The sequence below is a fragment of the Pelophylax lessonae genome (genome assembly GCF_965119305.1).
Source record: "Pelophylax lessonae genome assembly, chromosome: 2".
NCBI lineage: Eukaryota > Metazoa > Chordata > Amphibia > Anura > Ranidae > Pelophylax > Pelophylax lessonae.
In genome coordinates this window covers 652741298-652763447 of record NC_138769.1, presented here as the reverse complement: position 1 = coordinate 652763447, position 22150 = coordinate 652741298, and the positions used below count along the sequence as shown (strand labels likewise).

The window sequence follows — 22150 nt, the reverse complement described above, 5'->3', positions numbered from 1 at the left end:
CACAACCGGTGGGTCAGTGATCTGAGGAGGCATATCCATGGACGGGTGCACAGACCTCTACAGGCTAGACATTGGCACCCTGACTGCCATTAGGAATCGGTATGAAATCCTCTCACCCATTGTCAGACCCTACGCTGGTGCAGTGGGTCCTGGGTTCCTCCTGGTACACGACAATGCCTGGCCTCATGTGGCGAGAGTATGCAGCCAGTTCCTGGAGAATGAATTGATACCATTGAATGGCCCCCACACTTGCATGACCTAAATCCAATAGAATACCTCTGGGACATTATGTTTTGGTTCATCCAATGCCGCCAGGTTGCACCTCAGTCTGTTTAGGAGCTCAGTGATGCCCTGGTCCATATCTGAGAGGAAATACCCCAGGACACCATCTGTTGTCTCATTAGGAGCATGCTCCGATAGTCGTAGGCATGCACACAAGCACGTGGGGGCCATACAAATTACTGAGTACCATTTTGAGTTGCTGCAATGAAATTTCAGCAAAATAGACTAGCCTGCTGCATCATTTTTTTCAATTTGATTTTCAGGAGAGTCTTTGAATTCAGCCCTCTGTAGGTTGATAATTTTCATTTCCATCAAATTATGTGGCATCCTTTCATTCCTAAAACATTACCTAGTCCATATCAGTATAGATATTCAGCATGATATTTTTTTCCATTGAGATCTGATGTGTTTTCAAAGTCTTCCTTTAATTTTTTTGAGCAGTGTATATATATTTTTAATTTTGTCATAGAAAAGGTGGCAACTTTAATGCAAACTCTAAGTATAATGTTGTGGATAGAGTGGAGAAAGTTTAGAGCGGTGATGGCAAACCATGGCACCCCAGATGATTTGGAACTACTTTTCTCATAATTCTCAACTACACTGCAGAGTGCATGAGCATCATGGGAAATTGGAACAACTTTTCTCATCCTATTAGGTTGTAAGCTCCTATGAGCAAGGCCCTTTTATCCCTTTTGTATATTATTGTAACTGTACCATCTCTCTTTATATTGTAAGGCCCTGCGCAAACTGTTGGCGCTATATAAATTCTGTACAATAATAATATACGATGATCAAAATATTGCCACAATAAGTGCTACTGTGCATGCATGCAAAGAAGAAAAAACTTTTTTTTTAATGCATGCATATAGCACTTATTGTAGCAAGTTTTGTGCGTGGATGAGCGCTAGATAGGTTGTTTACCAACCTATGTGTTACCTACTTCTGTGTTCTTTGTGATGTGCACTCCTAAGCCATACACCCTGTGTAATATGAACTCCTTAGTCCTTCACCATGTGCAACACAAACTCCTGAACCCTGCACCTTTTGCGACATGCTTTTATGAGCCTTGCTTCCTGTGCAATATACACTCCTGAGCCCTGCATTCTGTGCGACACAAACCCCTGAGCCCTGCACTATATATCATTCAGGTAGGGGAGGAGTACCTGCACCTTTTTTTTTGAGAAAAGAAGCCCTGCGAACAACACTTAGCATATTGGTCAGAAGTACAGCAGTGTTGGTGGTCGGTGATGAATTGTACAAATACCTCCCCCCAGTATTGGTGGTAAGTGGCTAACTGCAACACCTGAAACAATAACCTCCCCCCAGCACTGGTGGTAAGTGGATGGCTTAAGCCCCCTATAGTAATAGTCAGCGGCTGAATCGAACAAGGCCCCCCCCCCCCGGCATTGCTGGTCAGTGACTGGTTGGAACAATAGCTCCTCGAAAGCTGGTGGTCAGTGGCTCACTGCAAAAATAACCCACCTACTAATGTTGGTCAGTGGCTGGCTGGAACAATACCCCCCCCCCCCCCCGCAGCTCTGGATATATGTGTTTGCCTGAAGCAACGCCCTGCATCCCCCAGCATAGGTGGTCATGGGCTGACTGCAAGGTATCCCCTATATTCCCTGGTAGCCTACTGGGATACTATGCAGAAAATACATTTCACCACGTCCCTTTCCTGCAGTCTCATGCAGCTCTCTCTTCAAAAAGTGTCAGCGCATGCCAGAGCGTGCGGTCACTACTGTAACAGGACGTCAGAGCACAGTGTGCAGCCAGCAATCTTTTCACTCTGAAAGTCTCTTCTGAGAATCAGGGGAAGACTGCAGCAGCTTTGATGGTTGAGCTACTGAATGAAGCATCCAGTAAGATGCCATGCAGCACAGAGCTGCCTTGAATCTGCCTCCCTCTGGCAAGTGGGTCCAAGTCCAAATGTCCAAGTGGGTACTGGAAAGAGGCTTCTTTTACCACCCAGTGCTGGAACCCAGAGAGCAATCCTGTAACCTGAACACTGCTGCCTTATTGCACACCCACAATGCTTACAGCGAGTGCACAGCTGGTCCCGTACCTCTTGAAGCCCATGTGCACTGCACATACAACATGCATTATGGATATGTCTATAGTGACATTTTGTTTTACTGTGTGATTGTCAATCACTTGTGTAAGCTTGCGCAATTTAATTTAGAATTTTAACAATTTCAGACCTGTGAGAATGTCACTTTCATTCTAAATTTTGTCCATTACACTAAAAATCTGCAAAAACATATTTTTTTTTTTTCTGGGCCTGTTGCAACGGGGAGAAAGTTCTATTAAACTATATCTTCCTCTTTTGTCACATAGCTATGCAGTAAAGGAGATGGCAGAGAGAACAGAAAAAGTGGCATTTTAGAGTGTCAAATTATCCAAAACAAGGGTGGATTCACATCCGTCCTATCCAGTGCATTGCCATAACAGGGGTTGGGTTAAAGTGGTTGTATGAGTTGAAATATAAACAAAGATTATCCCTCTATAGTGTTTACTTGTTTCAATCCAGAGCATTTCTACCTGCTACCTTGTTCCTCTGATATCTGCAGAAGTCACTTTTGACAAGTTTTCCTGACACCAAGACAAAAAAAAGGTGGCAGAGGAGGGAGCTCCAGCACACAGCCTGTGATTGACAGCCTCAGATTTGTTCTTGAGTGCTGTGTGAAGGGGGTGTCTCTTCCATCCAGTCAGCTCTCAGAGAGCTCTTCTCACTGAGAGCTGCAGAGTGTAACTTCAGCCCCCTGCCTCTAAAAGCTCAGATAAGCCGTTTAAATTCTGCACTTTGAACGTATGTAGAGAAGAGATGGCCTCTGATAAACCGGTTCAACTTATGTAGGATGGTTTGTGTATCATCTGAGGCCAGTCACTTAACTGGGCATATGTAAGGGTTTCCAACCACTTTAAGGTTGCCCATTCAAATGGGTTTTCAATGCATTAGGACACAAAAGGACATGCAGCATTTTTAGCGATGCAATGCAACACTACATTTGGTAGTGTGTTATTGTGCATTGTGGTGGGCTGAATCACTTTTGTATTGGCGTGCCATTCACAATGGCCTAGAGCATTACCAAAAAATGCTGAGCACATCACAACGCATAAATATGAATCCAGCCTAAAGGTAATATGCTTTTATTTTTATATCTTAGTAATACCATCTTAATAAATATTTTAAATACCATCTTTCTGAATGGCAACCCAACCCTTTATAACAATACTTCTACAAAAATTGGGCTAATGTGTCACCTTCTGGACACTTGAAGCCCCTATATTTAGTTAGCTGACCTCACTTAATTACTGATATAACCATATCTAGATGTGGTCACAGATCCCTTGGTTTGGAAAAGTTCCTTCATTGTGTCCCGTACTCTGTCCAAGGGAGGTGATTAATAATTTGTCAGCAAGTTATAAAATGAAGAAGAAAATGAACAATGATCGTCTGTTGTTGTTTGTTACCATAACTCCTTTCAGCTAATACTGAAGAAATGTAGTGTGACAAAGCTAGATGTACTTGTACAACAGATCTTGTCCTGTTATAATCCCATTGTAATTGCTGAAATGTATTGGAATTTGTGTTGTCATACTCTAAATTAAAAATATGCAATACCTAGCATAAAAAATACAACATATCTTGTAATAACAGATTAAAACATATTGGAATATTTCTTAATTTGACATATTTTCATTCAGATACATTTTTACTCAACATAAGCAATACCCTTGTTCAGTGTTTTTTCCCCCCAGAAAATAGATGCCGGAACTCTCCCTTTCAGAGTCACCCTTTGTATCCACTCCCTACCCACCTCCTAGCCCCGTGCCTTGGTTCCAACCCCTACCCTCCTCTCCAAACTGCCCCCTTTTACAGAATACAGACATTTGTGGTGCTAAGTAATTTTTATGGAATTTGTCAATGATAACAAGAAAATCTGTAAAATAGGTCCTCTGCAGCCAGCAACAATTGACCCCCCCCCCCATCAACAATAGACCCCCCCCAGCAACAATGGACCACTTGCAACAATATACCCCCCCCCCCCCAGAAAAAATAGACCCCAGGCAGCAACAACAAAAATCCCCAAAGCCAGCATCAATAGACCCCTCCTCAACAGCAGATTCCACCTAGCAACAAATGACCCCACAGCAACATAAGACCCACTTGCAACAACAATAGATCCCCCAACAGCAACAAAAGCCTTCAATCAATAGACCCTGCAGCACACCCCAAAACCCCTTGCCATTACATACATTTAGTGCTGGAGGTGCCAGAACTTTGTTCCCCCACGTTCCCACTGAAAAAAAGCCCTGCCCTTGTTTGTGGGTACACCAGATCTATATGTGGTATAATATTAGGTAAATATACCAAGACCATAGCAGTATCCATTATCATATGTATACAATCTCATAGGCTTTAGGCTACCAATGTCAGATAAGGTTATATAAGTGAAAGTTGGGCTCTACATCATTAGGCTCTTCATCCTTATTATATATGGTTTGAAGCATTACAGGTATAGTTTACCCAGGAGGAAATTCAGAAATATTCCTCCGTAACACCAACCTGTAACGTAGGTGAGATCCAGGTCAAATCCATCTTTCTGATACCGCCGCTTATTTTCAGAAACCTAGAAAAGAGATTGTTTTCTTAGTTTGCATAACCTGCACTTTATAAAAGTCAATTAGATTCTGATTATTGAAAGGAAGAAGACAGAAAGTGCAGCTGTAAATGAGAAGGTAAGTTGGGCAAAGGTCAGAATTCCATATCTCTATACTTGTTTTGGGGTCAGTAGTGAAAGTACTGAAACCAAAGTATTAGCATGAAAGCAAAGCAACTAGTAAATTCAACAGACATATTTCTTTATAACTGTTTTTATTTTATTGTGCATATAAGTATAATGTTCTTGGCAATGGCCCCATGTTGTTACCCTGTTAAAGAAAACAAATGGATCTGGCAGGATCAACAGGTAATAAAACTATGTTACATGGGGTCTAGTGACAGACGTCAACATATATGTCATTTATAGGAAAACCAGCTATACTGTATGTGAGGGCTATTCCGAAAATAATACAAACGTGGGCATAACCTTTTTATTACTTACTGGGTTGCTCAAATTTCACAAGTTGGTAGAGTAAGGCAGGCCGTACATTATACAACTGTCTTGTACTAATCTCCTTTAGATTTACCAAAACCATATGGTATGAGGTCAAACCTAAACCCATTCAATTCGTATGCAACCAGGCAGGCCCTTGCGCTATATAGTTGAAGGTAAATCTAAAGGGAACTGAATAAAAGAATTTGTATAATGTATAGCCAGCAACCAGCTATTTATTCTGCCAACAGGTGAAATTTGAATGATTTATGTAAGTTAATAAAAAAGTTAAGCCCACTTTTGCAATTATTTTTTGTAACAGTCCTCGTACGAGGTACAGTATCCAGTAATGTTCAAAGCAAAAGAGCAGATACTGCTCCAGGTGGACTTATCCCACACGCTAACCCTTTCTCTGTATAAAAAGGGTGCTGGTACGATCTGTAGTAGAGGAAATCCAAAAATGTACAAGTAGAAGTTAACTGCACGCCAATAGCCAGAAAAACTACAAAAAAAATCACAAAAACATCACAGTTCCAGTAAACTGCTGTCATCCCCTATCTAGGAACTGTAATGTTTTTGATCTTGGATTATTACAATAAAATTTGCATTTTTCTGATTATTGGAGTGCGGTCAACCTCTACTTGTGAATGTTTACAGTATCCAGTAACTCATCAGTTTTTAGCCCTCTCTGATTGAACAGCAATGTAAAATCTGATTGGATGCTCAGGGTTAATAAAATTGTACATGATCATGTTTTTGCACTATAAAATATAAAGGAGGATGATACCATTACAATACATTTCAATACAGAAGGAATTGGAGGGGCCTGCTCATGAAGCTTACAATCTAAAGGGAGGTGGTACAAAAAGTAATAGCTGCAGAGGATAATCTAATGGAGGTGAATCAAGTACAATTTTTAGGTGGAGGTGCGGTAAGCTTCCCTGAATAAATACATTTTCAAGAATCGCCTAAGGGTGGACAGGGTGGGAGCTAGCTGGACATACTGGGGTATAGAGTTCCAGAGGATGGGAGCGGCTCTAGGGGAGTTCTAAAGGTGAGCATGGGAGGAGGTAAAAAGGGAACTAGAGAGCAAGATATCTTGGGAGGAGCGGATTGTACATTTTGGGCAATATCTCGAGATGAGGTTGGTGATGTAGCTGGGGGCAGTGTTGTGGATGACTTTGTAAGTTGTGGTTAGTATTTGGGGTTTATGAAGTCAGTGTATCTGAGCCCATTCAGGCTTCCATCCCACAGCCTAAATAAGACCACTCTTACCATTCTGCGGGTAACCTTCTCCAGCTGTTTTTTCTGAGATGCCAAGCGAAATATTCTCACCAAGATGAGAATTCTCAAAGCTCGGAAAAAGTTTACCAGTCTAGGAGGGGAGAAAAATTCAGTTAGTTAGCTCATATTTGTACATTGTATGTTTTGAATGCTTTAATATTTATATATTTTCATGCAGATAACAGAAAAAAGGCCAAGTTTGTTTCTTTAATTTTCTGCAATAATCTCATCCCGTCTTTCATTGAAAAGCAGATTTTACCAATGTGCTAGACAATGAAATCTGCAAATGCATGATTAGCTGCACCAGATACTGTATTCCTCATCCAAATACACATCACAATTTATGAATTGTGGCCATAACTGGAGAGATTAAGAATGCTTTACCCAAATATTAGTAATGAACTTAAAACAGGACTAAAGTATTTTTCTTAATGCAAACACTCTGAAACTCTCAGGTTAAAAAATGTGCATGCATGTAAATTGCAAATCTGAGTTACCTTCTGAATTATCCATATTTCATTTATTCACATGCTTTCTTGTAGAGTTCAGTTTTTATAAATGTGCGCTGAGTTAATGCATTGTAAAACAAATAAGCACAGTGGGAGGTTATGCACCTTGCACTAAAGCGCAGATCAACAGAAATGCTGTGTATTGCAATTTGTTCTGTTAAAATAAATAATCCAATGTTAAGTGCATTAAGACGCACTGCCAATCCATTAAAAATTAATGAACTTCGTTAATGAAGCACGACACTGCAATGCTTTAGTTTTTGTGAATTAACAGAACAGATAGTTTAAAGTGCAGCCAAAAAAAAAAACAGAGAAATCTTCACAAGGGATATGACTGACAGAGAAAGTACACTTTCCTCTGTAACTTTTACCTGTAGGTAAGCCTATGATAAGGCTTACCTAGAGGTACTGTAAATATTTCCTAAATGTGCACCGTTTAGGAGATATTTACTTTACATGCAGCCAGTGACATCACTGGCGCATGCGCTCTGAAGGAACGGCCGCCCATGCTGTTCCTTCAGAGGCCTGTGCCGTAAATGGCAGCTTCTGCATGCATGCGCGGGAATGACGGCCAATCAGACGGCCGGAGGACACGAACCCGGAAGGAAGATGGGTGAACATGTCGGCCGTCTCGGCGGTGAGCGGGCGCCGCTGTATGGGGCTTCATTCTAAAGTAAGTATCTCATAATGAGCTAGTATGCAATGCATACTTGATCATTATGCCTTTGTCTTACAGGTTTTTGTTTTTATTTTATTTTTTTAGGAGGTTTACAACCTCTTTAAAGTCAGTAGGATGTGTTCCTTGTGCTGATGCTTTTTTTTAGTTGAAATCCTCAGTGTCCATACCCCCTCCCCCACCCCCACCATTGTAATCCCCTAGTGCAGAAGGGGTTAATAGAATTAAGGTGCTCTCACGGGTTCTCATCAAGAGAGCCCAACTATGCCCGCCCTTTCCACAGAGCCACTTCATTCATAGAAGATGTACTGAAGCTTCTATGAATGAAACAGGATCTATGACCCATTAGATTGTAAGCTCTTCTGAGCAGGGCCCTCTAAATCCTCTTGTATTTTATTGTATTATATATGTACTGTCTCCCTCTAATATTGTAAAGCGCTGCGTAAATTGCTGCCGCTATAGAAATCCTTAATAATAATAATATGACGAAAGGGGGTGGACCTTTCAATTATCTGCCCATCCCCCATTTGTTGATCCTTTGATTGAAAGCTAGAGTTTCCAGTACTAAAGCCCTTTGGAGCAGTTGTCACTTAGCATGCAAAGGCTGGGCTCCCGACTAGATTTGAAGTCTGGTGAGGGCTGGAAGGTTACATACCGACTGTGGCTTGGTTGCTTGATGGACATCAAGTTTGGAATATAGTCTGTTCCTCTGTATTGGGAGTGGGAGGTCATGAATGCCAGTGGTTATGCAAATATAGGAGCATAATGACATACTATAAGGGAGGTGTTGAAAGTTTATGACCTCTGAGCTGTTCAGCCAATAGGCAAAAATCAGCTAAATCATTTGAAAAAGTCATAGAGAATCCTGATCGTGCAAAATAGCTAGAAAACCCATAAAACACATAAAGGGGAATTTATCAGAACTCGAGCACTTATGCAATCCAATCAGCTTTTATCTTTCATTTTCAAAGCTTAACTGAACAAGCTGTAGTTAGTTAGGTTGTTATGCACAGCTGGTCTATGTTATCTTTTCTCCAATATATCCCCCCCATCGTTTTCAATTGTGCATACATTCACTATGTTTAAAAGGTAACTTAAGAGTATTTGCATTAAAATAAAGAAAAATAAACTTTACTCTGCTTTACAGTGTCCAGCCATTTTTTTTTCTAGTTTTGAATAGAATAGGGAATATTTAGATCATTTTACTGGTATTTGTTGTTTTCTGGGTCCCTTCTGGGAAGGTACACCATATTTGCTCTCGATACAATTGTCGCCAGACAGAACGGGAAGAAAGAGAAGGAAAGCTTTTAGGGCTGTCTCTGGAACAGGATAAGGGGTGACAATTAATAGAGGATCGCCTATTCTGGTAACAACTTTCAAAATTAGATTTGCCCTCACTTTGGGAATATTTCTTTTGACCTGTTATATATCTCAGGGACATGAAGCAAAGGAAAATCTCCGCAATGAGGATAGAGCCAGCAATGAAAACCTGACAGGACATCTTAACACTTCACCACTTTATTCAAAACTAAAAAAAAGTAAAAAAAAAAAGAGTTAAAGTCCACGTTAAACTTAAGTGGTCAGCTCTCTTTGGAGCCTTGGTTATCCAAGTGCAAAATCTATTCTGAGCATTCTAGAGAATCAGTAACTTGGCTGAACTTCAAAACTCTTAATGGACATGATATAACTGGTCATACACTAACCACACTTAGGGGTGTATTTATAAAAAAAATCATAGCTATTCAACGAGTGAAACTGCTGGTACATTTGCTCTATGTGAATGAGGCAAAATCAAATGTCCCCATTTTATTGTTCTACACTAGGGATGAGCTGAAAACACAGCTGGGTTAGGTTATCAAAGGTTTTATCCAAACATATCAAAAGTTTGGATGCAGAATTTGGAAAATGCACTAAGGAAACTGTCTATTCCTAAGTGAGCCTCCCCTGCTTCACATAAAGTGTAAAATGTACATTCTAAAGAAGTACATGAATAGCGGAACAGCACAGAATGTGCACAGCATGAAAGGGCCCTAAAATACACTGCATCTAGTGCTTAAATATACATATAAAGAACATTCTTACTTTCATGATACAAGGATTTGAAGAACTGTCCCAGAGATACAATTATGACAAATATAGTATAAGCATTATGAACAAACACACATAAGTATGCCCTAGACCAGGCATGTCCAACCTGCGGCCTGGGGGCCACATGCGGCCTGGGGGCCACATGCGGCCCGGAACCCCAGGCAATGCGGCCCACTGCCCCCTGACAATTTTTTTTTTCCTGGGGAGGAAGGAAGTCGGGTCGGGGGCATGGCCACAGCAGCTTCCAACTAACGGTAGGCAGAGGCTGCCTCAGAGGGGGGGGGGGGGGATGTGAGCATGTGCAGTGTATATATTTTATATGCGGCCCGAGAAAATTTCTCTACACTCAATGTGGCCCAGAGAAGCCAAAAGGTTGGACACCCATGCCCTAGACTGTAAAGGTAAAGGACCAGCCACCATATCAAAACATGATACTTTAAAAAAAGTCATGCCCACCAAGCCTTATTATTAACTATCTGGAATGATGTCATACCTTGGAATATTGGTGGCTCCACTGAAATCTGTGAACGCGTAGATCACGGTAACAATCAGCGTAATAACAACAATAGCAGCATCACATATATACAACTTCGAACTAAAGTATTTCCGAAATCTGAAAGAGAAACATTGGAAACAGCAAAAATGTTATGTTCAATATATTTACAGGAATAAGATTTCCAAGTGAGATGAACAAAAGAGAGGTGGACAACAGACGTGCTGACATTCCACACAATACAAGACACATCCTGATATGTGAGCATGGAGGAAATATGAGAAATGGAAAAGTCACTGTATCTGGGGTTCATCGTTTAAATAATTCAACAACCTTCTATTCTCTTCCTGATAATAAATGATGTTATCTCTCATTGCTATCTTTAAATACGTGACTTATACTGGGAAAAAGTAGTATAGGTTTACGCAGAGGGAAACATAGCTTATATATGTGTATGTACAGAAATTATATATATATATATATATACACAGTATAATTTTAAATATATTTTTTTATGCACACATAGATATGTACATACTGTTCATCTATTAATATACATGTCTTTTGGTATTATTGGCATCAGCTAGATACTAGTACACTAGAGCAGCCTTTTCCAACCAGTGTGCCTTGAGGTTTCTTCAGGGGTGCCTTGGCAAAATGCCTAAAAAAATCCCCAAAAATGTATACAAGCCAGCAGGTGAATCAAAACTGCCTTTTAGTTACACAAAGCCACAGGTGCACCTTTTCAACCTTCCAGCCACCGGCATCCTAACAACCAGTGATGATATCAGTGTTGATAAGAAGGAAGTTGATGGCCTACATACCATCTTTGTTTTTCCCCCATCCTGCCTCTCTACCTCAACACTGGGGTCACATTAGCTGAGTGATGAAGAGAAACTGAGGGAGAGGAGAAACACTGAAATACTAGTTGGTAGTAGTGTGCAAAAGTGCATTTGCTTTGTAAGAATCAATCACCTGTAATGTTGGGTGTCCTAGGTGTGTTGATGCTGCCACATGATATAAAATTATTAGAATCGTTTTTACATTTTAGAACGGGGTGCCTTGAGACTTTCCATAAATTTAGGGGGTGCCTTGACTGAAAAAAGATTGAGAAACACTGCACTAGAGTTGTTACCTGCTCCCTATTAGCAGGTCCGCCATCTCCAGTGCTCATTAAACTGGATCTTTGCTAAAGAAAAATGTTATAAATGAAATGTAGAATAAAGTGGATAGCACAACTGGTCTGCACATCACTCTAGTTGTGTGATGTGAGAGCAGAATCTCCCTCCTGGTTTTGGCATCTCCACTCTTTACAGAAACAAACCCCTTCTCCAAATGCCCATCTGCAATTATTGGGTTTTTTCTATTTTCTATAACCCTAGGGCTTCCTTCACATGGCTGTTTGCTACATACACTGCATTCCAGTGGCAAGAATCAGCACATTCATGTATCTGAAATGACAGGTGCAAGCAAATAACGGTGGACGCTCAGCCTGTGCAAAGTATTGACAGGTTGACAGCAGCCATCACTGTTCTCATGTAGTCACACACTTGTTGGCCTTTCCCGTTGGTCTGTCCATCCACGCTTTTGTATTAGATGGATTACCCAATGGTTTGAATTATTAGAGGACAATGACAGGCATGCAGTGGTACCCTCAGAGTGATAATCCCCTCACATCTATGTGAAGCCCGTTTTACCACAACATATCCTGGGGCACAAAGGCCTCATGTTTACATGTGCTGGGATGGCAGCACCTGTCCTTTGCCTAACACTTAACATTATCTCCAATCCACAAGCGTGTGATATCACTAGATACTGTAGTCTCTTCGAAGTCTCTGGAGGCCTGACAGACAGCAGAAAGGAAACCGCAGCCTGACAGGAGGGAGGCTGGCGCCCAATGGTTGAGAATCACTAAAAAAAACTGCAAAATATGTTTGGTTTCTTCTTTTACTTAGGCATCTCTGGGCCTTTTAGGAAAAGTTGTTTCTTGTTGGTGGCTTCTTCCAACTTGGTTCTTGTTAAGGGTAAGATCAGTGGCAGGGTCCTGCAATCTGAGCTTTGCAGCCTTGAATGTCCACTGCTTGAGATCATCCACCCCAATAGCAACAAGTAGGTAGAGTCTATATCAATAGATGAACCTCAAAGATCAAGTGGTGTGTATCCATAATAACCAAGTGGCTTGAATAGATGTCAGTGGTTCTCCAAAGTTCGAACGTAAAAGCTGGGACACCCCACTCAAGGGCTGCAGCATGTACTACACTTGATCTTAGTCACAGGACTGAGAATCGATTTAATGTACTAACGAACACTGCTTTAGCTTATACTAAACTATAACAGACAATCAGGTCTTTCCTTTCTTGATGTAGTGTACTCTGCCTTGCAGTAGTGTTTGCTCTGCTTTGATGAGATTAGACATGCAATGCTTTAATGCCAGGTCCGTCACGTACCCTTCCACAAAGATGTGCAGTAGGACATCTATGAGGAAGAAGATGGAAATGCTTAAGGAAATTCCTGATATGATTTTTGATGTCTGAATACTTTTGTCCATCACTGACAGATCCACGATGACAAACACAAGATCCACCACGATGAGCAGAACTCCAAACACTCTGAAACACAAATAATAAAAAAACAGTCATAACCTCTCTTTTATTTCTAAACCTGCACAGGACAAAAAACAGTTGCATTGTTCTGGTTGAATGGTTTCTCAGTATACTGGTTGTTTTAATAAGAGTAGAGATTGTTCACTAGGAGACGTTTTGTTGTTCTCAACCATCCAATCCTTTTTTTTTTTAATAATTTCCTTACTAAGTTAACCACTTAAGCCCCAGCCCTATTTCGGACACTTTTTGTTTACAAGTTAAAACCAGTATTTTTTCCTAGAAAACGACTTAGAACCCCCAAACATTATATATATATTTTTTTTAGCAAAGACTCTGGAGAATAAAATGTTGGTCATTGCAATATTTTTTGTCATGTGGTATTTGCACAGCGGTCTTTAAAACGCAATTTTTTTTTTGGGAAAAATTTTGAAAAATCAAATTTCACTGCATTTAAAAATACTAAACAGTAAAGTTAGCCCATTTTTTTGTAAATTGTGAAAGATGATGTCACGCCGAGTAAATAGATACCCAACATGTTACGGTTTAAAATTGCGCACACCCGTGGGATGGCGACAAACTACGGTCAATAGAGATCTCAATAGGCGATGATTTAAATTTTTTTAACGGTTACCAGTTTAGAGTTAGTGTAGCTCTTTTTTTTAAATTATTGCTTACGCTCTGGCGATCGCGGCGATACCTCACATGTGTGGTTTGAACAGCGATTTCATTCGCGGCTCGACTTCCGTATACGTTTTTTTTTTCGTGCGCGAGCTAACGGTGACGGGGGCGGCTAAAACATTTTTTTTTCCTATTTATTTATTTTCTTTTAACTTTATTACAGGTTTTAAAAAAAAAAATAAAATCTGATCACTTTTATTGCTGTCACAAGCAATGTAAACATCCCTTGTGACAGCAATAGGCAGTGACGGGAGCCCCAAACAAAATCGCGGAAGGCGGCGGGAGGGGAGGGACGTCCCCTTCCGCTCACCCGGGTAACGATCGATCGGCTCACGAGCCGCATCGGTCGTTACTGACGGAAAGCCCACCGTCGGCTGTAAACCACTGTACCGGGATGGTGTCTCTAGCTAGAGGCATCATCCCGGTATAACACCGCAAAGTGACGTAGGACTAAGTGGTTAAGAAAACATTCACTCTACTACTTTAGTACATCAACCCCAGAGAGTAATCCTCTTGGGCAGGCAAGTCCAAAGTCTGGCCCGCGGGCCAATTGCGGACCCTGGGCCGCTTTGATACGGCCCCACAGGTAATTGGGAAAAATACATTGGCATCATTTATGACTATTATTGCTGCCATCATTAATCATCATTGGTGGGTTCATATAGCACTTATATGTGGTTAACCCTTGTGTGACTGATTAGGGAGCACGCATGCTCTGGATTGAGATAAATACATTGTAAAATCTCAGTTAATGTCAGTTGGTCTAAATCAGTTATAAATATATTTGGACACAACATGTATACTTGGTGTTATGTTCCTGTTCATCTTTATTTAACTTAAAAGTTGACAGACAACCTTTATTACCAATAATATGTAATGTACTTTACAATGTTCCTGACATACAGTATATTTCAGCTTCCTGTTTTTTTTTTTTTTTCATCTGGCCTTCAGATATGAAAGACATATTCACTGGCTGATCATCAGTATGTAGATTGATGCTTTTATTAGAACCAGCTGTGGTGCAGTTTTTTTCCTTATTTTTACTCATAGAGGTTGATATATAAGGAATTTGCATAGATATTTGCCCAGTGAAAGTGCATTTACATTTGGATTGCGCAAATTGGGCAAAAAACTCAATGTTATTAGGCTATACTCTGTGCTGGACGAATGTTTTTCATTGATTATAAACAGAACATATGATATTACATATGGCCCTTTTCCACTGCAAGTACAAGCTCGGCTCCACTCGGCACAGCTTGGCCCTGCTCGGATCAGTTTGCTTTTGCACTGCGTGGTACGAGTCGGCACGTTTCAGCACTGTATAGGCTCTACTCGGCTCGGTTTGCTTTTCCACTAAAGTGGGATATGGTATGGGTACGGCCCGCATGGAACCCCAACCGAGGTGGTACTGTTTAAGCGAGCCGTACCATGTAGTGGAAAAGCGCCGCTGTACCAAACCATACCGAACCGTTCTAACACGTACCATGCGGTACCATGCAGTGGAAGAGCGCCAAACCGATCCGCTCCATGCAGTGGAAAAGCGCCAATAGATGTTGCTAAGTATTATAGCAATGTCATAATAATTAGCTACATCTAGTGGCCAATTAAACATTCAAGGATTTATGTTCAAACAGCACTAGATATAGCCTATGTACATTTGCACCGAACAAATGCACATGCAGTTTCACTAGATGACTTGCTATGCAAATTCTTTTTATATCAAATCCCTTGTGTTTTATAAAATGTGCTGAAGCCTTTTATGAGAAACAGATTTCACAGCCAGTTCCTGCCAACAAGCTGCCAGTAGAAGAACAAGTTTATAGATCTTATAAAACAATATTGATGTAGCTAATGGACCAGGACAGTTCAGCAGTACATTTTCTGGAACACATGGGGGGTGCGGTATTTACTTGTCTTTTTTTTCTCTTGGAGTTAAGTAATGTTTTTTTTTTTTTTATGTTAGACGTGTTATAAGTGAAATCAAGTGAAAGATCACTGGGCAGCATCAATGGGAAAATGGGATTTTTAACTTACTGCAAAATCCATTTCTCTGATGTTCATTGATGGACACAGCTCCTGATCTTCTTAACCATTGGGTTATACTGCCCCCTACAGGAGTAGGACACTAGGCAGAAAAAAAGTCTGACTACGCCTATGGGCAGTCCCAGGGGGTATACTCGTCTCTCTCTGCTATAGGTACTCAGTTTTGTTACAAGCAGTGTTAGAAGAATTACAACTCCACAAAGGGGTGGGTGCTGTGTCCGTCAATGAACATCAGAGAAATTGATTTTACGGTGAGTCAAAAATTCAATTTTCTCTTTCATTCATTGACGGACACAGCTCCTGATCTTTTTAACCATATTTTTAACTATTGGGATGTCCCAAAGCAATGTTAAACATGAGGGGTGGGAACAGTGAAAAAGAAACTCCCAAGGCTAACAACAGCCAACCAGGTAAACAGGAGCTCAACCAAAACGACTGGAGTTCACCTGAAAAAACAATACACCCTCAAAGAGGACCAGGTCCTCTAAACAGCAGCCTGCAAAAACCTTACAGCCAAAGGAAGCATTCGCAGATGCCAACACATCCACTTTACAGAACTTTGTGAAAGTGTGCACCAACGACCAGATGGCGCCTTGCAAACCTGCGTCACTGACGCCTGATGATGGAAGGCCCAGGAGGCACTGAGCTCCCCAGTAGAATGCGCCTTGACAGGAAAAGGAGGAACCTGGCCCTTGATGGAACAGACCTGAACTACGGTCTGTCTGATCCATCTGGAAATGGTCGCAGAGGAAGCGGACAACCCTTTCTGAGGCCCATCCATGAGCACAAATAGTAAGTCTGACTTCCTAAAAGACTCTGTAGCTGCCAGGTACACCCTATTTGCCTGGACCACATCCAAGGCATGCAAAGCAATTTCCTTCAGATGTTTTGGCCTGGGACACAGATAAGGCAACACAATGTCTGTATTCAAATCAAAATCAGAACAACCTGAGGAAGGAACGATAGACAGAGGCGAAGAACCACCTGATCTCTGTGAACCACCAAGTAAGGTGAACGACAGGATAATGCTGCCAATTCGGACACCCTGTGCGCAGAGGTAATAGCCACCATAAAGGCAAACCTTCTGGGACAGCGTAAACAGGGGGATCTCCTGAAGATTCTCAAAAGAAGGCTTCTGGAAGACTGAGAGCACCAAATTGAGGTCCCAAGGCAGCAACAGAGAACACGCTGGAGCGGTCAAGTGTCGAACTCCCTAAAGAAAAGTACATACCAGGGAGTATGTGGCCAAGGGCTGTTGAAAGAAGCCTGCTAAGGCAGACACCTCTGACCCTTGCTAGTACTCAAGGCCAGTTTCTGCTCAACCCTCCACCCCCTCGATGAAGGAAGGTGAAGATCTGAGCAAGGATGAACCCCAAGAGACTTACACCACACAATGTACGTCTTCCATGTACGATGGTAGATCTTCCTAGAAGTAGATTTCTTAGCTTTTAATCACCGACTCAGACAAAAATTCCATCCATCAGCACCTGGCATTCAAGAGCCAAGCCGTCAAAGCCAGTGACTGTAAAGAGGGAGGAACATTGGTCCTTAGGACAGCAGATCCTCCTAAGAGGAAGCTTCCAAGGAACGTCGGTGACCAGCCACACCAGATTGGTGTACCAAGCCCAGCGGGGCCAGTCCGGGGCCACTAAGATGACTGGAATCCCTTATGCTTTGATCGTATGTAGAAGTCTTGGCCGAAGCTTGAGAGAAGGGAAGGGGTAAATCAGACGATACTGACCCCACGGTGCCACCAGCGCATCTGTGGCGTCCACCAGAGAATCCCTTGACTGAGCCACAAACCTCTGAACCTTTCTGGTGAGCCGAGACGCCAACAGATCCACCTCGGGAATGCCCCATCGGAGACACAACTGATGAAAACACCTCCGGATGAAGAGACCACTTCCTTTGGTCCAACGCCTGACGATTGTGGTAATCCGCCTGCCAGTTTTCCACACCTGGAATGTGTATGGCGGAGAGGGCTGGAACAAACTGTTCTGCCCACCTTAGTATGCCAGCTACCTCCAGAGCCACCAGGACACTTCTTGTGACCCCCTGGTGATTGACATAAGCCACGGCCGTGGCATTGTCCGATTGAATGCGCACTGGACATCCCTGAATATGACTTGTCCAGTGTTCCAGGCACAGTCTGATCGCTCGGATTCCTAGATATTGATCGGTAGTTTGGACTCTTCCAGTGTCCAGATCCCCTGAGCAGAATATTTGTCAAGGAGGCCTCCACAGCCAGACAGTCTGGCATCCGTGATGACCACTGTCCAATACAAGGGGAGGAAAGATTTGTCCAGCCGAAGTGCTGGATCTGATTGTCCAAAGACTGTGAATTCTTGTCCCATTCGGCCAGAATCTCCCTTGCAGGGACCTCGTATAACTGTGCAAACGGAACTACCTCGAAGGTAGACACCATCAGGCTCAGCACCTGCATGCAAGTCCGGAAGGAAGACTGTCTGATGGACAGCAGGAGATAGATGGCAGCCTGCAGTTTCAGGAGTTTGTCCAGAGGAAGGAGAACTCTGGCTAAGGCCGAGTCCAGAATGAGACCCAGATAGTGCAGCTTTGTGGACGGAAGCAGAGCAGACTTCTGAAAATTCAGAATCCAGCCAAACTCCTTCAAAGTTCGTATAGTGATTTCCAGGTTTTCCACCAGAGCATTGGGAGACTCGCAGAAGGAGGTCATCCAAGTAGCCCAGTACCGCGATCCCCCATTGGCTTAACAATGCTAGCACCGGGGCCAACACTTCAGAGGAGCGGAGGCGAGACCAAAGGGTAACGCTACAAATTGATAATGCTCCTCTCCCTCGGCAAAGCAGAGGAAGTGCTTGTGACCGACACATTGAAATGTGAAGGTATATGTCCTTGATGTTGATGGAGGCAAGAAAACCCCATTAACAAAAAGCGCATAAGGTCCTACAAGGTCTCAGGGAAGGGTAACTTCTCCACAATAAGAGAACCAGCACAAGAAACCATTAAATAGATTGAAGCTTAACCCTTACATGTGTGGATATCCAAAAACAAACATCTAAAACATGAATGGATGTCTTAGTAACCAGTATATATATACATATAGGCTAGATGTGACTGATTCAGGGCAACATATGTGAGTTGATAAACCTTTAATTGCATATGGTTAAAAATACATAAAAGGCAACCACGTACTAGACATTTTAAAAAGAAAAACTCTCAAAGCCGGACAATGGCTCATCCCCAAGTGTACAAATTGTATGGAATATACCAAAAAATGTCAAAAAAGTGTAAACTTGCATAAAATACAACAAACATATACATATATATTGTTGGCAACTAAAAATACACATATGTGTTGTTGGTAGCCAAGGAGTTGGGAACCCCATCAAATAAAGATCTAATTGGAAATATAAATGTGGAACAGGGACAACATGTGAAATCTGTGGTCCAGAGGAGGCATTCCAAAAGCAAATATGTTCGTAATTGCAGTGAATAGAAAAATATATCTCCCTCACAGATTTGTTCACAGTGTATGCATTTCCACTGCTGGTAGCATGCATAGTTTTATGCATGCTACTGCAGTCGATTTCATTATCCTCTGCAACGTTCCCAATTCACAAAAAGGGGTTCCACATTTCTATTTTCAATTAGATCTTTATCTGATAGGATTCCCAACTCCTTGGCTACCAACAACACATATGTGTATTTTTGGTTGCCAACAATATATATGTATATGTTTGTTGTATTTTATGCAAGTTTACACTTTTTTGAAATTTTTTGATATATTTCATACAATTTTTACACTTAGGGATGAGTCATTGTCAGGATTTGAAAGTTTTTCTTTTTAAAATGTCTAGTATGTGGTTGTCTTTTATGTATTTTTAACCATATGCAATTAAAGATTAATCTACTCACATATGTGGCCCTGAATCAGTCACATCTAGCCTATATATATATACTGGTTACTAAGACACCCATTCATGTTTTAGATGTTTGTTTTTGGATATGCACACATGTAAGGGTTGAGCTTCAATGCATTTAATGGTTTCTTGTGCAGGCTAGAAAATTCCCTTGATGCAGGGAAGCCACCACCATGGTGCACCCGTAAAAAGCAGTTCAGCACCTTGAGGTCCAGAATCAGACGCACCTTGCCTTCCTTCCTGGGGACTGTAAACAGGTTTGAGTAAAAACCCCTGAAAACGTTTCAAAGTCGGAACTGGGACAATCACTCTTTGAATTTAAAAGGTCTTGCACCTCCCCAAAACGAGCCTGTAAGAGGACCGGGAACAGTCGTATGTTGGAAGGAAGAACCTTACCGGAGGGTAAGAATGAAACTCGATCTTGTAGCCGGACCGTATGACCTTGTGGATCCCCTTGTCTTATACCAGGGAAGTCCATGGGTCCGGGAACCAGCAAAGACGTCCCCCGACCCCAAAGAGCCAAGCCACTAGGGGAGCCGCATCCAAAGAGGCATCACAGATAAACTGAAGCCCCTGGACCAGCTGGTTCGCCAGCTCAGCAAAGGCAAGAGGGAGCTACTCCCCCTCCAGGTCACAGTGCAAAAACTTCGGTCAGAGTGTGCGACACCAGGGCAATAGTGAATATCAGCCTCAGTGCCGAACAAGCCAGGATGTACATATTGTGAGCCACAGCCTCCGCCTTCCTGTCAGCCAGGTCCTTAAAGGCCGAGGACTCTTCACCGGAATCATGGTTGCCTTGTTTAACCTGGAAACAGGAGGGTCCACTACCAGTGGAACAGCCCACTTCTTAAGAAGGGACTCATCATAGGGTATCGCCTAGCAACTCGCTTAGGGACCCTAGGGGATGCTTTGGTCGACCCAGGAGGGATCCTTAGGCCTCAAGGACAGACCAAGGTAGGATGGAGAGCCCTGGCAGGAGCCCCCACCAGGTACAGACCCCCCCCCTCCGCGCAGCCGATTGTCTAGTCGCCGGCGGCGCACCCCCCTGCCCCCATTGCCAGCATAGCTCCCTGCCCCCACCTCAGGAGGTGGACCAGACCACAAACACAGCCCCAGCATAAGTGGAGGGGGGGTAGGATGGGGGTCAGATGAAGGGGGTGCCTGACGGAAGGGAGGGGAACCCAGGAGTCCAACCATCCCATGGAGGGGCCCACGTCCACCCCAACACCCTCCAGGGGGAGAGGGGGGACAGCTACTCACCATACCAGGAACCAGACAGGCACCGATACAGACAGAACCCCTCGCCATCGAAATGGGGGGGGCTGTCAGCCAGGAGGAAGACTGCGACTCGGGCTGAGACCTGGTCTTATGCGACCTTGTGAGGCGTTTAACTTGCAGGCCAGCCCCCGTCTGGTGGGGCTATGTTGCGGCCGACCTAGCGCTGAGCTGAGGTCTGCACACGATCGCTGGTCAGACTGGGGTGACCATTGGATCTAGATTATCCAGCCCATCGCCCAGTCCGGCAGTTGATTGTAGATTTCACAGGAAAAAAACAGAAGAAAAAAATCTATCTAAAATTGCCAGGACCAGAGATCCCAGCAAGGAACTAGGTCATTACTCCTGACTAGGCAGAAAACAACTGAGCACCTATAGCAGAGAGAGGGAGTATACCCCCTGTGACTGCCCATAGGCTTAGCTAGACTTTTTTTCTGCCTAGTGTCCTACTCCTGTAGGGGGCAGTGTAACCCAATAGTTAAGAAGATCAGGAGTCCGTGTCTGTGCCCATGAATGAACGAAAGAGAAATCACTTTCTTTGAAATGTTGTTCTCAAGTACTGCGGCTGCTTCACCTATGTCTACATTTGGTCTGTTTTGTCAACTGAAATGTTTCCTACACTGGGGCAGTGTTGTCTGGTGCAGCTAGAACAGGACGGATGATCAAAATGAACTTCTTGGAATTTGGCTGATCTGAACTCACTGTTCTCATAGTCTTCTGTAATTATTTAACATGTAAGCAGTCATTTTTATTAATTTTCCATCTGACAGACATAAATGTGTACTTTCTATTTTGGTGCAATTATAGTGTTATCTTTAGCTATTTTATTTTCTGTTTAATACATTTGTATATGATTTATCAAGGTTACATTTAGATAATAAAGATAATAAAGAAATACTAAATGTAGGATTACAACTGGAAATCTTAAATTGTTTTTATTTAATGTGAAATACATATATGACGCATTCTTTTTTTTTTTTCCCCTTTTTTTTATTCCTCCCTGTAGGTTTGGGTTTTTTTCCACTTCCTTTAATTGGGTGACATTGCCATTAGCTGTGCTGTGAAACCACAAAGTTGTGTTGTGATGTTGTGACCCAATGGATAGTCCACTGTGACTCAATGGATTGTGTTGTGACCCATTAAGTCTTAAGCTGGCCATTGACAGATCAAAATTTGACCCGATTCAGCAGGGACTGGAAGAATTTTGATCTGTGTATG

At 42.4% G+C, this 22150-nt stretch overlaps 1 protein-coding gene across 3 annotated transcripts in view; it reads right to left on the bottom strand.

Moving 5' to 3' along the window:
- LOC309545585 (phosphatidylinositol 3,4,5-trisphosphate 3-phosphatase TPTE2-like) overlaps positions 1–22150 on the bottom strand; it is a 112648-nt gene that overhangs the window by 35666 nt on the left and 54832 nt on the right. For all 3 annotated transcript variants that reach the window (XM_082244816.1, XM_082244815.1, XM_082244817.1), the window contains exons 5-8: positions 12879–13040; positions 10432–10551; positions 6657–6756; positions 4853–4916 (exon numbers count right to left, since the gene is read on the bottom strand). In XM_082244816.1, the coding sequence (XP_082100942.1) occupies positions 4853–4916; positions 6657–6756; positions 10432–10551; positions 12879–13040 (446 nt within the window). The remainder of the gene's footprint in view (positions 1–4852; positions 4917–6656; positions 6757–10431; positions 10552–12878; positions 13041–22150) is intronic.